Below are 16,191 nucleotides of genomic sequence, written 5' to 3'. Positions count from 1 at the left end.
ACATCACTGCCTCCCAAGACCTCTGCGACGCGTTATCCTCCTTCTTTTACGACAAAATTGCCGACATCCACAACAGCTTCGAGAATTCTCCCAGCGATCAACCCTCCCCACCCCCCTCAGATCCTATTCCGCCAACTAACAACCTCAGCGCCTGGAACCCAATCACCACTGAAGACACCATTCGCCTCATGAACTCAATCCACTCTGGCTCGCCTACCGACCCCTGCCCCCACCACATCTTCCACAAAGCTGACTCCATCATCGCACCCCATCTCCGTGATGTCATCAACTGCTCGTTCAACTCCGCCACCTTTCCAGAAAGCTGGAAACACGCCGAACTCAGCGCCCTTCTGAAGAAACCCACAGCAGACCCCTCTGAACTTAAAAACTACCGACCCATATCCCTCCTCCCATTCCCGGCCAAAGTCATCGAGAAAGCCGTCAACAGCCAGCTCGCCGCCTTCCTTGAATCCAACAACTCCTTTGATCCATCTCAATCCGGGTTCGAGCCAAACACAGCACCGAAACCGCCCTCATTGCAGCGACCGACGACATCCGAACACTCCTGGACAACGGAGAAACAGTGGCCCTCATCCTACTCGACCTATCCGCTGCTTTCGACACAGTCTGCCACAGCACCCTTATACATCGCCTCAACAACATCGGCATACAAGGAAAAGCCTTGAACTGGATCATCTCATTCCTCGCTGGGAGAACTCAAAGAGTCTGACTTCCCCCATTCTACTCAGAGGCCAACGAAGTCATCTGCGGCGTTCCACAAGGATCATCACTCAGTCCCACCCTCTTCAACATCTACATGAGTCCTCTCGCCTCCATCGCGCATCAACACAACCTCAACATCATCTCTTACGCCGACGACACCCAGTTAATCCTTTCCCTCACCAAAGACCCCAACACCGCCAAAAGCAATTTTCACGAAGGCATGAAAGAAGTAGCAGAATGGATGAAACTTAGCCGCCTAAAACTCAACTCAGACAAAACGGAGGTGCTCATCCTAGGATCTTCCCCCTCAGCTTGGGACGACTCTTGGTGGCCTTCCGCGCTGGGCACAGCACCCACACCCACAGACCACGCACGTAACCTCGGCTTCATCCTAGACTCCTCTCTCTCGATGTCCAGACAAGTCAACGCAGTAACGTTCTCCTGCTTCAACGTACTTCACATTCTCAAAAAAATCTTCCGCTGGATCCCCCTCGAAACAAGAAAGACTGTCACCCACGCACTGGTCACGAGTCGACTGGATTATGGTAACACACTATACGCCGGAATCGCTGCTAAATTACAGAAAAAACTCCAGCGCATCCAAAACGCGTCAGCAAGACTCATATTAGACATCCCTCGCCAAGATCACATCACCGGACATCTAAAAGACCTCCACTGGCTTCCCGTCAACAAAAGAATTACTTTCCGCCTTCTCACCCACGCACACAAAGCCCTCTACAATCTAGGACCCGAATGCCTCAACACTCGACTGTCCTTCTACAAACCCACCCGCCAAATAAGATCGTCCAATCAAGCCCTCGTCGCAGTCCCGCGCATCCGAAAATCCACCATGGGTGGCAGATCCTTCTCCTTCCTGGCTGCCAAGACCTGGAACTCACTCCCCACCCACCTCCGCCTTACTCAGAACCACATCTCCTTCAGAAAAGAACTTAAAACCTGGCTATTCGACAAATAATGAACCCCTTCCCCTAGCGCCTTGAGACCCTCTGGGTGAGTAGTGCGCTATACAAATGCCCGAACTTGAACTTGAACTTGAACCCTTAGTAGCTTGGCACGAGCAGCAAAGCTTTATCTCAGAGGCGTTGTAAGATAAGCATTTGTGACCACATACAGTAACCCAGTGACAACACTACAAATGGACACCACACAAGGTTGTATATCAAAATAAGTATTTTATATAGAGTTACCACAAGACCAATAAACGACAAAAAGAATCCACAGTACTATTAGATTTCAAGAGGCTAAGAGTTAAAAGGCTTAATTCAAGGTTCTGTGCGAGTCGGTAGCCCTGTCTGGCTACAGCGTTCTTAAAATAACACAGAGTCTAGCAAATCCAGCGGACCGCGTCGGTACGGGCCCGCTCAAATGTCGAAAGACTCAGTCACAGTACCTTTACTTGAGGCGGCCGGCGTGGATGTGCGAGCGGGTTCCGGTGTTCGTCACGGTGCAGAAAGGAAGCGTTGCAGAACGTGTTGTCCCCCGATGCGGTGCAGGCAGCGGCACATTGACAGTCGGTGGATCCAAGGCGTGCGTTGCAGGGCGAGACAGTGCTTTGATGCAGTGCTTGCAGCTTGCGGTGCGGCGACAGAGCCAGAGTTCGGGAGCTGGCGTCGATCAGTCCGGACAGTGGTGTGAGTCGGATGGTGTGTTGCGAAGCGTGCAAAGCGGTGCCCAACTCCGGTGCGGTCACAGGACTCGGAGTCAGCAGCAGGGACCGCTACGGTCAGACCAGTGCGAGTCGGTGTAGCGAGGCGTTGCACGTCGCGGTGTCCACCAGTTGCGGTGCAGGCTACGGCTCGGTGACGGTGTCAGGACGGAGTCGGTGAGCTCAGAGCTAGCGTTGTTTGAGGTTGACATTGCTTGATGCGGTGCCTACAGGACACCGTGCCGGTCGTAAGAGTCAGTCACAGCTCCCTGTCTCTGTAGCCACTGAAACAGCTTTTCCAGCAGCAATTCACAAAGGCTGGTGAAGTTCACTGGTCCTGGGACTTCGGTCAGGGGGCAAGCTCTCTTCCAAGCCCTTGGAGATCTTTGCACAAGTTGAAAGTAAAGTCCACAAAGTTCTTTCTCCTCTCTTTGGCAGTCAGGCAACCACTGCAGGCCAATCCCCCAAGCAGCACTTCAGCTTGGGAATAGTCTCCCCTCAGTTTCTTCAGGTTCCTCTCCTCAGCAGAGGTCTTGTCTTGTAAGTCCAGAAGTGATCTAATTTCTTGGGATCAGGGTCCCAATACGTATACCCCCAAATCCTTTATTCTCTGAAGGGAGAGGGGCCTGTGCCCAGTTCAAGCCAGTTCTGAAGCACTCTGTTTACCAGACTACTCCTTTCCTCTCACAGTGCAGGGCAGGCACATCAGACACCCCACAGGAGGTGGAGCCAGCATTGTGGAAGGCAAGTACAGTCCTGGAGCACTTTGTTGACAGTCTTCCTTCTCTTCTTTCAGTGTGCAGGGCAGAGACATCAGACGCACCACAGGAGGTGGAGCCAGCATTGTAGAGGGAAGGCACAGCCCTATTCAGGTCCCAGGTGCAACTCCTCCCTCCCATCTGGATGCAGATCTCCCTATTCACCACTGGGCTGCCCCAGCCTTTCTCTTGGAACCCCCCAGCCCTGTCACTCACAAAACCAGACGAAGGAATACACAACCTCGCAGAGGCAGGCTCAAATGGTTCGGCAAGCAAATACCTACTTTCTAAAAGTGGTATTTGCAAACACAGAATATTAAAATAAACTTCACTAAAATATGTATTTTATTATTCTGAGTCCAGGCATACCAAACTCGAATTTCTACCATCTTCTCTGAGTCTGCTAGGATTATAAACATGTAATAACCTAGCAGCCCATTCTGGCCTATGGAGAACAGGTAGCCTTGTAATAGTGAAAAACGAAAATGGTTGTAATTCACTATTAGGACATGCCACACACATCAGGGCTTGTCCTACCTTATACTTACAATGCACCCTACCCTTGGGCCTACCATAGGGGTGACTAATATTAAGAAAAGAAAGGGAAGGTTTAGGGACTGGCAAGTAGGTGCACTTGCCCAGTCAGCATGACAGTACCAGACTGCACGCATGCTCTGCAATGCAGACCTTAGACACGTTTTACAAGGCCGCTTCTGTGGGTGGCACAACCAGTGCTGCAAGCCCACTAGCAGCATTTGGAATTACACGCCCTGGGCACACTCAGTGCACCGTACTAGGGTCTGACAAGTAAACCAAATAGTCAATCATGGAATTACCAATTAATACATACATTTACAGTAGGGAGCACTCGCACTGTACCACTAGACAGCAGTGACACAGTGCCCACAGCATCTGACACCAGCAAAAACACATGAGGCAACAGCAAAAATGGAAGGGAAACCAACGCCAATTGTGCCAGGTCTAACATCTGCATACGCAGAAAGTTTCAATTGACAATGGTAGCATCCTGAAAAGTGCTGTCCGCCTTACTAGATGAGTAGAATGATTGAAAGAGCGTTAAATGTTTGGGCAGTAAAAGATCAGAAAAGTGTAAATAAAATTCAACAGGAAAACCATCAGGACCGGGTGTTTTACCTTTGGTAAGGGATGTCAAAGCCACGGAAAGTTCATGTAATGAGAGGTCAAGTTCAAGGCCTGGAAAATTGAGATGAGAATTAGGAGATTTAGGAAGTTTCTCAAATTAATTCTGAATAAGAGAAGGAGTAGGAGGAGATTCTGGGGTATAGAGCTATTGATAAAACAATTGAAATTGGTCAAGTATTTCCTTATCTCTATGGAGGAGAGTATTATCAGGAGAGTAAATAGATTCTATAAGAGTACGTTTTTTACGAGATTTAAGATAATTAGCCAAGAGTTTCTCTGACTTATTACGATTACCATAATAATGAGCACTACCACCAAGGAGAATTGAAGATGTATTATAAGTAGTAAATTTATTAAATTCTAATTTTGCTCGTAAAAGATCTGAAGACATATATTTATCTGAAGAAGTATAAAATTTATGTTCCAAAGATTTTATATACGCTAGAGAGGTTTTACGTTTCTGAAGATATTGCTTCTTTTTCCTAGAGTCGGAATCAATAATGAATCCTCTTGCATTGGCTTTAAAGGAGGGCCAGAGGATCTGAGGAGGGGTATTAGGGTCAGAATTAAATAGAAAGAAATCTTCAGTATAGGAGCGAAAAGAGGAAGAGAAGTTAGGATCAGTGAGAAGTGTGCTATTAAAATGCCAACGAGATGGTTTGGGACGTGGCTGAAGCAAGTCAAGATCCGTTACAATGGGGGCATGGTCCGAAAAAACTATGGGTTCAAAAGAAGAAAATAATACTTTTTGAGATAGGGGTTGAGAGAGAAAAATGTAGTCCAGTCGAGAGAAAGATGTGTGAGGAGGAGAAAAAAAAGAGTAGTCCAAAGAATCAGGATGTGAGAGTCTCCAACAGTCAGTAAAAAGTGATTTCAAAATAGTGCCAAGGAATGGGTCAACAATCTGGTTACAATCTCCACCTAAAATAAATAATTCATCTTTATGTTGAATACATTTGTTTGTAATGAGAGGCCAGAAAGAGCAGTCAGGTTGAGTAGGATCATAGACATTACAAATAGTTAAAGGTATAGAATTAATTAACAACTTAGTCAATATCCATCTACCATCATCGTCATTTTCTAGTGACAAAACTTTACATTTTAATTTTTTCTGACATAAAATGGCAACACCATTCTTTTTGTTGTTGGAGGGGGAAAATAAGACTGTACCAACCCAATTCCTTTTTAATTTGAGGGATTCAATTTCAGTAAGGTGGGTTTCTTGCGAAAGGACTATCCGCCCGATTCATCAAAGGAAATAGCGCTCGCAAAGGGCCAGATTCTGAGAATCTGGCCCTTTGTGAGAGCGATTTTGCATTTAGGATTCAGCATCCCAAATGTAAAAATCGCTAATTGCGATCTCGCAATTTTGCGAGGAATGACATTTAAGGAATCTCTATTTGAGATTCCTTAAATGCAATTCAACAACCAATTTAAATTTGCGAATTCGCAATTTCTAGGCGCAATTTACCGCGAGGTCAGACCTCATGGTAAATTGAGAAAACTCAGAAAAATGCATTTAAATGCATTTTTCTGAGTAGCATGATACACACACACATGTCCTTTGGACATGTGTGTGTGCAACACCTGTGTAAAATTTCATTTGAGGGGTGCTACAGGGTGTCCTTTGGACACCCCTGGCACCCTTCAAATCGCTATCTTATTTGCGATTAGCAAATTGCTAATCGCAAATATGGAATACTCACCATTCATTCCTATGGGCCTTTTGGCCCATAGGAATGAATGGGGAGTTTTTCCTTATTTGCGATTAGCAATTTGCTAATCGCAAATAAAGAATGTGTAGGAATCGCAAAAAATATTGCGATTCCTACATGAATCCCGTTTTGCGAGTCCTTAATAGCGATTCGCTATGAATCGCTATTAGGGCCTCGCAAAACGGGAGAATGATGAATCAGGCGGTATATCAGGATTATAATAGGCTAAATGTGAAAGGACTCTCTGCCTTTTAATGGGATTAATAAAACATTTTACATTCCAGGAAACAACTCTGAATTTACAGATAGCATAAAATCAATAGGAACAAAAAGTGCAAGAAAGTTTATATGTAACATACAGCCGAAAACTGAGAGAAGAAGTAGAAAGAAATGAATATAACAAATAACATCAAAAAGAGGGCCGGGTGAAATAAAGGAAAGAAAAAGAAATCTGTACAAATGTGGTAGGTGTTAGTGAAAGAGCAAGGACGGAAGAAAAAAGAATAGAACCAGAGAATAAAAGGTGAGAAAAGGGAAGGAAGGGGAAGGAAGATAGGAAGAAAATGCAAGAGGAGACAGTACATATCCAAAAGGATGACTGAGAAGAACATACCTGGGGGAAACATACAAGAGGACAATGAGACAATGAAGACACTCAACAAGACGGACCGCCCGAAAGGAGGGAGTCCAGACCACACCAAGACAAAATATAAAGGATGGTAACCAAATCAGTTGAGGGGAAGTGGATCATCGAACCTACATAAGGAAACATAAAAGACAATTAACAACAGGGAAATACAATAGAATACTTACGATAAATCAACAAGCTATGTGAGGACGAAGTTAATGTAAGAAGCTGCAATCTCAAATGAGAGAAAGCACTAGATGGAAAATCAGCAATGAAAGAGAACCATATTAAAACTTATTAAACATGTAAACAGTTAACTAAAGGAGAACCTGAATATAGAACCTCATCAGAAGTGCAATAAGAACTAATAACAAGTTTAAACACTCAATTAGCCATTAAGAAGTGGTGAACAACAGGGAGACACATTAGGATACATGCATGAGACCAATAACCAATATGAAAACATAAGAAATCGGAGACATTACAATAACAGATGGGAATAGACGTTAAACAAGCAATGAAGAAGGCTTACTAAATATTAGAATCATCTAAAAGCAAACTATATATAGAACAATAACAGAGACGTTGTAAAGAGAAAAAAGAAAAACAGTTAAACAATCAGCCACTAGGCGAAGTGGAAGCATCCATGCCGCTATTAGATTGAATATAAATGACGTTTTTAAGCTCAGCAGGATCTTGAAAAGTCCATATTCGTTTTGGTGAGTCACTTTAAAAATGCATGGATGAAATAAGCCATATCGAGCACCTAGAGAACGCAGAGGAGCACGGAGGTTCAAAAATTCTTTCCTTCTTGACGCTGTAGCATTGGAAGCATCTTGAGAAAGGAACACTCTCTGGCCTAACCAGGAAACTTGGCGCTTGGAACTAGCTGCAGAAAGGAATGAAAGAAGATCTGTAAATTTCAGAAAGAGAATGATGACATCTCGTGGTTTAGGTGAAGCAGATGAACGCGGACCAAGCCTATACCCTCTTTGAATACTAAGAGAAGTAGTAGGTGGCATGTCCAGGAGCTTCGGAAGGAAAGAGGTAAAGGATGTTACAGGATCATCACCTTCCAGGGATTCCGGTAAACCGTAAATACGTAAGTTATTCCTCCTATTCCTGTTTTCCAAGTCCTCAGTATTCTGTTGAAGAGACAGAACCGACTTTTCCAGAGAGGAGATGCGTTGAGTATTGGCCTGTAATTCCGAAATCTGCTGTTCCACAGACGTCACCCTATTATCCATAGACGACCATTTCTCCTCAAGAAATTGCATTTTGTTATTAGTTGCCTCAACAAACTGCCTTAAGGCATGAATCTCCTCTAGAAGCAGCTCCATAGAGACACGAGATGGTGATTAATCTGGAGATGGAGGATCTTGTTTCAAGAGCTTAGTCGAAGCAATAGGAGGAGAAGCTTTGGTCGAAGTGGGTTGTGATGATGAAGAGCGATGAGGGGTGACTCCAGCCATTTGGGTTGTGGTAGCAGAGGAATCTGATACCGAGGAAAATGAGGAAGATGAAGAAGTTGCCGCCTGAGCACTCTTGGAAGGTACAAAAACAAATTGAGGTTTGTGCAATTTGCCCATAAGAAACAGATATTCCAGTTAAAGAAGAGAAGGAAGCAGGAAGACTTGTTGTTGAATAAGTTCAATGGCACAGTAAATTGACCAATTGTAGAGAGCTGAACTGAGAAGGTCGAACTGAGAAGGTGTAAATGAGTCAATGGTAGTGTGCAAGGCAAATAGAAAACGTGGTCTGAGTTAATGTCCTCCTTACAATAAAACAAACAACAAGGGTATATGGCGTTATGTTGAAAAATTCAGTAACCTGTTGCTTTCTGAGAGGAAGAATGCGTTGGCTGGTTGAAATTATCACAGAGCATGAGGAATTCTCATTTGGTTGCTGTGCTGTGCACAAAATGGTGGGTACTTTGAGGTAATCAAAAGCACACTTAGCCACACCCCTTTTTCCTGGTGTTTTGATGGTTTTTGACTTAGATTGGCTGGGATCCTGCTATTCAGGGCCCCAGACTATCTGCTTTCCTCTCTAACTTGATTCCATGTACTTTAGGTATACTAAAGATTGGCTACTGGGTTACCCTTGTGAGTCCCTAGTATATGGTACCTTAGGTACTAAGGGCATAGGTACCCCAGAGGCCTACCAGGGGCTGAAGCATGTATTATGCCACCCCTGGGAAGCCTTCCAAAATGGCACCACAGGACTGCTACTGCAGCCTGGGTAAGGTGGTGCATGGACCCCTTACTAAGATATAGGTTACCTATATCTACCTTTAATCACTGACACATATAAACCTATAAGTCACTCCTATGGCAGGCCTCATCAATCCTGAAGGCAGAGTGCTTGGTTTTGTGTGAGAGGGTGCCCATGCATGAGCAGGACCCATCTGCAGCTTTCGGAATCTATTCTCTGATGCTGTTCTGTGATGCAGCCAGAGCATATACTCTTAAGTGCATTATAACCTCACTGTAAATGCTAACTTTGGAATGGCTGCATCGAAATATGTTGTGTTTGATGTCAAGCACTTTGTAATCCTACCCCCCCCCCACCCGCCAGTCCAGGCGAGAAGACATGTACACACTGACCTATCCGGTGATAGTTTAAAAGAGCCCTGGCATCACAAAATGGATGCTGCAGCCACAGACACGAGTCTGACCTCGTGCTGCTGGCCGAAACTCTGGCATAGGAGGCTTGGACAATAGGTTTCCTGTCATGGGAGGTGCCAGCACCTCCCCAGACAGGCTTTAGTATATTGGGGCTGGGTGGGTGCATTCAGTGAATGCTTTTCAGACAGTGCTGGGGGCACACTTGGTGTCCCTGTGCATACCCCAGTTCAAACCGGTTGCTGGGGCACTCCGCCCCTGCTCTGGTGTGCAACTGGACAAAGGGAAAGGGGTGTAACCACCCCCTCCCTGAGTCCTCCCATAGGTGGGACCCTAGAGTAAGTCCAACCCCTAAACGTAGTATAAGTATAGGAACCCAGTCCTTAAGACTTTAGATTACACTTGGACGAAACTCTGCAACATATATCCTGGAACTTCAACATTATATTTCGACTAGAAGACTGAAGAATCTCCCTTGGGGTCAAGGAGCGACTCCCGTGTTCAAACAGACACCAAGAAGCATCTTGCTGGTCTGCATTTCCGAGGCTCCCGCTGAACCCTGAGTATCTGCGACTCAGGACATAGACTTACAGACTTCTCAGAGGCCGACACGAGATCCCAGCAAAGCTGAGACCCTCAGCCCTCAAGACTTCCAGACTTCTCAGAGGCCGACACGAGATCCCAGCAAAGCTGAGACCCGCAGCCCTCACGAGTGACGTGGAACCGGAACTCCTGGACACTGTGCACATTTGCTAGTGCATCCACTTCCCAAGCTTTTCCGAAGTTGTGCATTAGGCTACTTGTAGTCCATGCCCCGAGCACCATCTGCACCGAAGATTGTGGGCCTACACTCCACAAGTGTTCCGTCAGCCTGCTTATTGCACTTCTGCTTGAGGCTCCTTCGCGATCCCTGGTCCCTCGACTAGTGGGTCCCCACAAAGGTAACTCTTCTTTCCTTTGGGTTTCCTGGTTGCTCCAGATGTGCCCTGACTCCCTACCAAGAGGTGAGTCTCCCAGACCTTGCTGGTCTGCACCAAAGCCAATCTCTTCTTTCTGCGTGGGTTGCTGTTGCCAAGGCTTGTTGGGTCCCATCTTGAATCCAACACCGCAGCACTCAACATCCTTTGTGGGACAGCTCGAATCCAGCACCTGGTTATCGTCAATGCCTCCTGGTCCTCGTGGCTGAAGAGTCAAGCTTCACCTTCACCTGAAATCACCCTACATCGGTGGGCATCCGCTCATTGCCTTCCTGTTCACTGGCAATTGACCCAGACTCTGTCCCCTCTGCTTTCAGGTTCTTCAGATCTCTGATCCACCCTTGGATCCACCCGGTCACTTTCGACTTGGTCCCCAGCAGCACTTTGCAGCAGCTCTCCATTGAAATCGACGACAAAACCCGACACAAAAAGACACTTATGCACCCGGCTTCCCTGGGTGAGGTAACTCGAGTACTACGGTGCTCGCGTGGGTCTTGGCTCTCGAACCTCCTAGTTCTAAAGGGGTTTTCTCCAAGTCCTCTTCTAAGTGCCCTCTTTCTTTAAAATTCCAACCGCAACTTTCCCCATAGAAGTTAATGGTGATTCGCTGCTGTGTTTAGACACTGCATGTGTCCCATGTGGGTCCCCTGTGTCACTACCTTGGGTGGTTCCTGGTGTCCCCAGTGGTTCTAAAGGCTCTAGGCCTTGTATCTATGTCAGTCATGGTTCTTATACCACTTACTTATTATATGGTTTGGTACACCCCTTGGGCTCAACGTATATTGTGCTAATTTACTGTGTGCTAAATAAGTATACTGTATGTACTTTTGCCTCTGGCCTCATAAAGAGACTAGAGGGATGTGTTTTGAATAAATACATATATTTTATATATATACCTGGTGTGGTTCTCCTTTCATTTGGTCATTCACGAGATTATAGACTGGTAAAACAAGCTGCTTTACATTCCAATGTGTGCACACACTTTAATTTTGCTCTAAACGAAGGAAATATTAGGAATATATCCTTAAATGTACAAATAATTGGTTTGAGGACCACTGTTTTTCTATAGGGAGGAAAGAGGGTCCGTAGCAGCGGTGAGGCATCTCAAAGGCATCCCCACACACACATCTCGTGGAGGGAACACGTTTCCCATCCTGCTATCCCAGGGCCAGGTCTGACTTAGTGCTGCCCCCCCACCAGGTGTGACTTCCTGCTGTCCCTAGAGCCTGCAGTCCCCACACAATGCGTGGCCTCCAGCTGTCCTCAGGGCCAGCAGTCCCCACTTCGGACTGCATTTCGCTGTGTTGCCACAGATGAGTTACTTGCTTTCACCCTCTAATGGGAAACTCTAGGAGGCTGTCCTCTCTGTAGTCACTCTGCGAGTGATGTGGCCAGCCGCCTACATCTAGCGGATCTCCTCTTCCTGGGTGGAGCAGACAGCCTAAGATCACACGGTGTGGCTCGGCCCTGACCACATCCTGCCTCTGCCCAGTGCTGTGCCAGTCTCCTCCTCTCTGCTTCTCATCAAGGTGTTGAATTGTCTCCGGCCTCTGTCTTTTGCCTTGTTATTCTCATCTCTTTCACACCTCGGAGACGCTGCTGTCTGTCTCTTGCTTGTCTCTCCTCCAAACCATCATTGAGAAAAATGCTGACAATTTTGCTTTTCTGCGCCTTGGCCGGTAAGTAAAGAATCTTCTTACGACTTCTCTTTCTAGGTGCTTAGGAAGGTCTCAGGTATTGCATTTTGAGCCTTGTGTGTGTGTGTCTGTGTGTGTATGAGTGTTGTGTGTGTCTGCGTGTTTGTCTGTCTTGGGATGGGTGAAAGAGGATTGTGATTTTCAGGACATTAAGAATCCTCATCTGCGTGAGACCTGTGTAGGTATTAAGAAATGAAAGCCCTTCATAGAGCAGGACAGAGGTGTCTCAGAGAGAGTCGGGGCTCCAGTCCAGAGGTAGAGTTCAGACAACAGACTGTAGTGCATTGGTGGCCCTATGCGCAATGCGCTGTGGCCAGGCTGTGAGGCAGCTCAGGACCGAGGAACATTGCTGGAGCTCAGGCCCCCCAGGAGTCTGGATCTGGGGTGCATTGATAGAGCTCAGGCCTGGCTGTGGGACTCTGGACCTAGGGTGCATTGCTGGAGCTCAGGCCTGGCTTCAGGACTCTGGACCTGGGGTGCATTGATAGAGCTCAGACCTGGATCCAGGCCTCTGGACCTGAGGTGCATTGATAGAGCTCAGACCTGGCTGTGGGACTCTGGACCTGGGGGGCATTGCTGGAGCTCAGGCCTGGCTCCAGGACTCTGGACCTGGGGTGCATTGCTAGAGCTCAGGCCTGACTCCGGGACTCTGGGCCTGGGGTGCATTGCTAGAGCTCAGGCTTGGCTCTAGGACTCTGGACCTGGGGTGCATTGATAGAGCTCAGGCCTGGCTCCAGGACTCTGGACCTGGAGTGCATTGATAGAGCTCAGGCCTGGCTCCAGCACTCTGGACCTGGGGTGCATTGATAGAGCTCAGGCCTGGCTGCAGGACTCTGGACCTGGGGTGCATTGCTAGAGCTCAGGCCTGACTCCGAGACTCTGGACTTGTGGTGCATTGATAGAGCTCAGGCCTGGCTCCAGGACTCTGGACCTGGGGTGCATTGCTAGAGCTCAGGCCTGGCTGCTGGACTCTGGACCTAGGGTGCATTGCTAGAGTTCAGGCCCGGCTCCAGGACTCTGGACCTAGGGTGCATTGCTAGAGCTCAGGCCCGGCTCCAGGACTCTGGACCTGGGGTGCATTGATAGAGCTCAGGTTTGATTCCAGGACTCTGGACCTGGGGTGCATTGATAGAGCTCAGGCCTGGCTCCAGGACTCTGGACCTGGGGTGCATTGCTAGAGCTCAGGCCCGGCTCCAGCACTCTGGACCTGGGGTGCATTGATAGAGCTCAGGTCTGATTCCAGGAGTCTGGACCTGGGGTGCATTGCTAGAGCTTAGGCCTGGCTCCTGGCCTCTGGACCTGGGGTGCATTGCTAGAGCTAAGGACTAGCTGCAGGACTCTCGACCTGGGGTGCATTGATAGAGCTCAGGCCTGGCTCCTGGCCTCTGGGCCTCTGGACCTGGGGTGCATTGCTAGAGCTAAGGCCTAGCTGCAGGACTCTGGACCTGGGGTGCATTGATAGAGCTCAGGCCTGGCTCCAGGACTCTGGACCTGGGGTGCATTGCTAGAGCTCAGGACTGGCTGCGGGAATCTGGACCTGGGGTGCATTGCTAGAGCTCAGGCCCAGCTCCAGGACTCTGGACCTGGAGTGCATTGCTAGAGTTCAGGCCTGGCTCCAGGACTCAGGACCTGGGGTGCATTGCTAGAGCTCAGGCCCGGTTCCAGGACTCTGGACCTGGGGTGCATTGCTAGAGCTAAGGCCAGGCTCCAGGAGCCTGGACCTGGGTGCATTGATAGAGCTCAGGCCTGGCTCCAGGACTCTGGACCTGGGTGCATTGATAGAGCTCAGGTCTGGCTGCAGGACTCTGGACCTGGGGTGCATTGATAGAGCTCAGGCGTGATTTCAAGACTCTGGACCTGGGGTGCATTACTAGAGCTCAGGCCTGGCTGCAGGACTCTGGGCCTGGGGTGCATTGCTAGAGCTTAGGCCTGGCTCCAGGACTATGGACCTGGGGTGCATTGCTAGAGCTCAGGCCCGGCTCCAGGCCTCTGGACCTGGGGTGCATTGATAGAGCTCAGGCCTGATTTCAGGACTCTGGACCTGGGGTGCATTGCTAGAGCTCTGGCCTGGCTCCTCGACTCTGGACCTGGGGTGCATTGCTAGAGCTCCGGCCGGGCTGCAGGACTCTGGACCTGGGGTGCATTGCTAGAACCCAGGCCTGGCTCCAGGACTCTGGACCTGGGGTGCATTGATAGAGCTCAGGTCTGGCTGCAGGACTCTGGACCTGGGGTGCATTGCTAGAGTTCAGGCCTGGCTCCAGGACTCTGGACCTGGGGTGCATTGATACGAGCTCAGACCTGGCTCCAGGACTCTGGACCCAGGGTGCATTACTAGAGCTCAGGCCTGGCTGCTGGACTCTGGAACTGGGGTGCATTGCTAGAGCTCGAGCCTGCTGCAGGGCTCTGGAAATGGGGTTCATTGCTAGAGCTCAAGCCTGACTTCAGGATTCAGGTCCTGGGGTGCATTGCTAGAGCTCAAGCCTGGCTCCTGGACTCTGGACCAGGGGTGCATTGATAGAGCTCAGGTCTGGCTGCAGGACTCTGGACATGGGGTGCATTGCTAGACCTCAAGCCTGGCTCCTGGACAGTGGAATAGGGGTGCATTGATAGAGCTCAGGCCTGGCTGTGGGACTCTGGCCCTGGGGTGCATTGATAGAGCTCAGGCCGGCTGTGGACTCTGGACCTGGGGTGCATTGATAGAGCTCAGGCCTGGCTCCAGGACTCTGGACCCAGGGTGCATTACTAGAGCTCAGGCCTGGCTGCGGGACTCTGGAACTGGGGTGCATTGCTAGAGCTCGGGCCTGCTGCAGGGCTCTGGAAATGGGGTTCATTGCTAGAGCTCAGGCCTGACTTCAGGATTCAGGACCTGGGGTGCATTGCTAGAGCTCAAGCCTGGCTCCTGGACTCTGGACCAGGGGTGCATTGATAGAGCTCAGGTCTGGCTGCAGGACTCTGGACATGGGGTGCATTGCTAGACCTCAAGCCTGGCTCCTGGACAGTGGAATAGGGGTGCATTGATAGAGCTCAGGCCTGGCTGTGGGACTCTGGCCCTGGGGTGCATTGATAGAGCTCAGGCCGGCTGTGGACTCTGGACCTGGGGTTCATTGATAGAGCTCAGGCCGGGCTGTGGACTCTGGACCTGGGGTGCATTGATCGATCTCAGGTCTGGCTCCCGGACTCTGTACCTGGGATGCATTGATAGAGCACAGGCCTGGCTCTAGGACTTTGGACCTGGGGTGCATTGATAGAGCTCAGGCCTGGCTCCAGGACTCTGGACCTGGGGTGCATTGATAGAGCCCAGGCCCGGCTCCAGGACTCTAGGCCTGAGGTGCATTACTAGAGCTCAGGCTTGGCTGCAGGACTCTGGACCTGGGTGCATTGCTAGATCTCAGGCCGGCTCTGGGACTCTGGTCCTGGTGTGCATTGCTAGAGCTCAGGCCTGGCTCCAGGACTCTGGACCTGGGGTGCATTGCTAGAGCTCAGGCCTGGCTCCAGGACTCTGGACCTGGGGTGCATTGATAGAGCTCAGGCCTGATTTCAGGACTCTGGACCTGGGGTGCATTACTAGAGCTCAGGTCTGGCTGCAGGACTCTGGGCCTGGGGTGCATTGCTAGAGCTCAGGCCTGGCTCCTGGACTCTGGACCTGGGGTACATTGCTGGAGCTCAGGCCTGGCTCCTGGATTCTGGACCTGGGGTGCATTGCTAGAGCTCAGGCCTGGCTCCAGGCCTCTGGACCTGGGGTGCATTGATAGAGCTCAGGCCTGATTTCAGGACCCTGGACCTGGGTGCATTGATAGAGCTCAGGCCTGGCTCCAGGACTCTGGACCTGGGTGCATTGATAGAGCTCAGATCTGGCTGCAGGACTCTGGACCTGGGGTGCATTGATAGAGCTCAGGCCTGATTTCAGGACTCTGGACCTGGGGTGCATTACTAGAGCTCAGGCCTGGCTGCAGGACTCTGGGCCTGGGGTGCATTGCTAGAGTTCAGGCCTGGCTCCAGGACTATGGACCTAGGGTGCATTGCTAGAGCTCAGGCCCGGCTCCAGGACTCTGGACCTGGGGTGCATTGATAGAGCTCAGGTCTGATTCCAGGACTCTGGACCTGGGGTGCATTGATAGAGCTCCGGCCTGGCTCCAGGACTCTGGACCTGGGGTGCATTGCTAGAGCTCAGGTCCGGCTCCAGGACTCTGGACCTGGGGTGCATTGATAGAGCTCAGGTCTGATTCCAGGACTCTGGAC

General features: G+C 49.6%; 1 protein-coding gene across 1 annotated transcript in view; it reads left to right on the top strand.

The window, feature by feature from the left end:
- Positions 1–11,828: 11,828 nt before the first annotated feature.
- Positions 11,829–16,191, top strand: part of LOC147710051 (uncharacterized) — a 356,563-nt gene continuing 352,200 nt past the window's right edge. The window contains exon 1 of the mRNA XM_086919933.1: positions 11,829–11,934. Coding sequence (XP_086776059.1) covers positions 11,901–11,934 — 34 coding nt within the window. The 5' untranslated portion in view covers positions 11,829–11,900. The remainder of the gene's footprint in view (positions 11,935–16,191) is intronic.

The sequence above is a fragment of the Lissotriton vulgaris genome, chromosome 5 (genome assembly GCF_964263255.1).
Source record: "Lissotriton vulgaris chromosome 5, aLisVul1.2, whole genome shotgun sequence".
In the NCBI taxonomy this organism is placed as follows: domain Eukaryota; kingdom Metazoa; phylum Chordata; class Amphibia; order Caudata; family Salamandridae; genus Lissotriton; species Lissotriton vulgaris.
The sequence above is the reverse complement of the archived record's forward strand: the minus strand, read 5'-3'. Positions and strand labels throughout refer to the sequence as shown.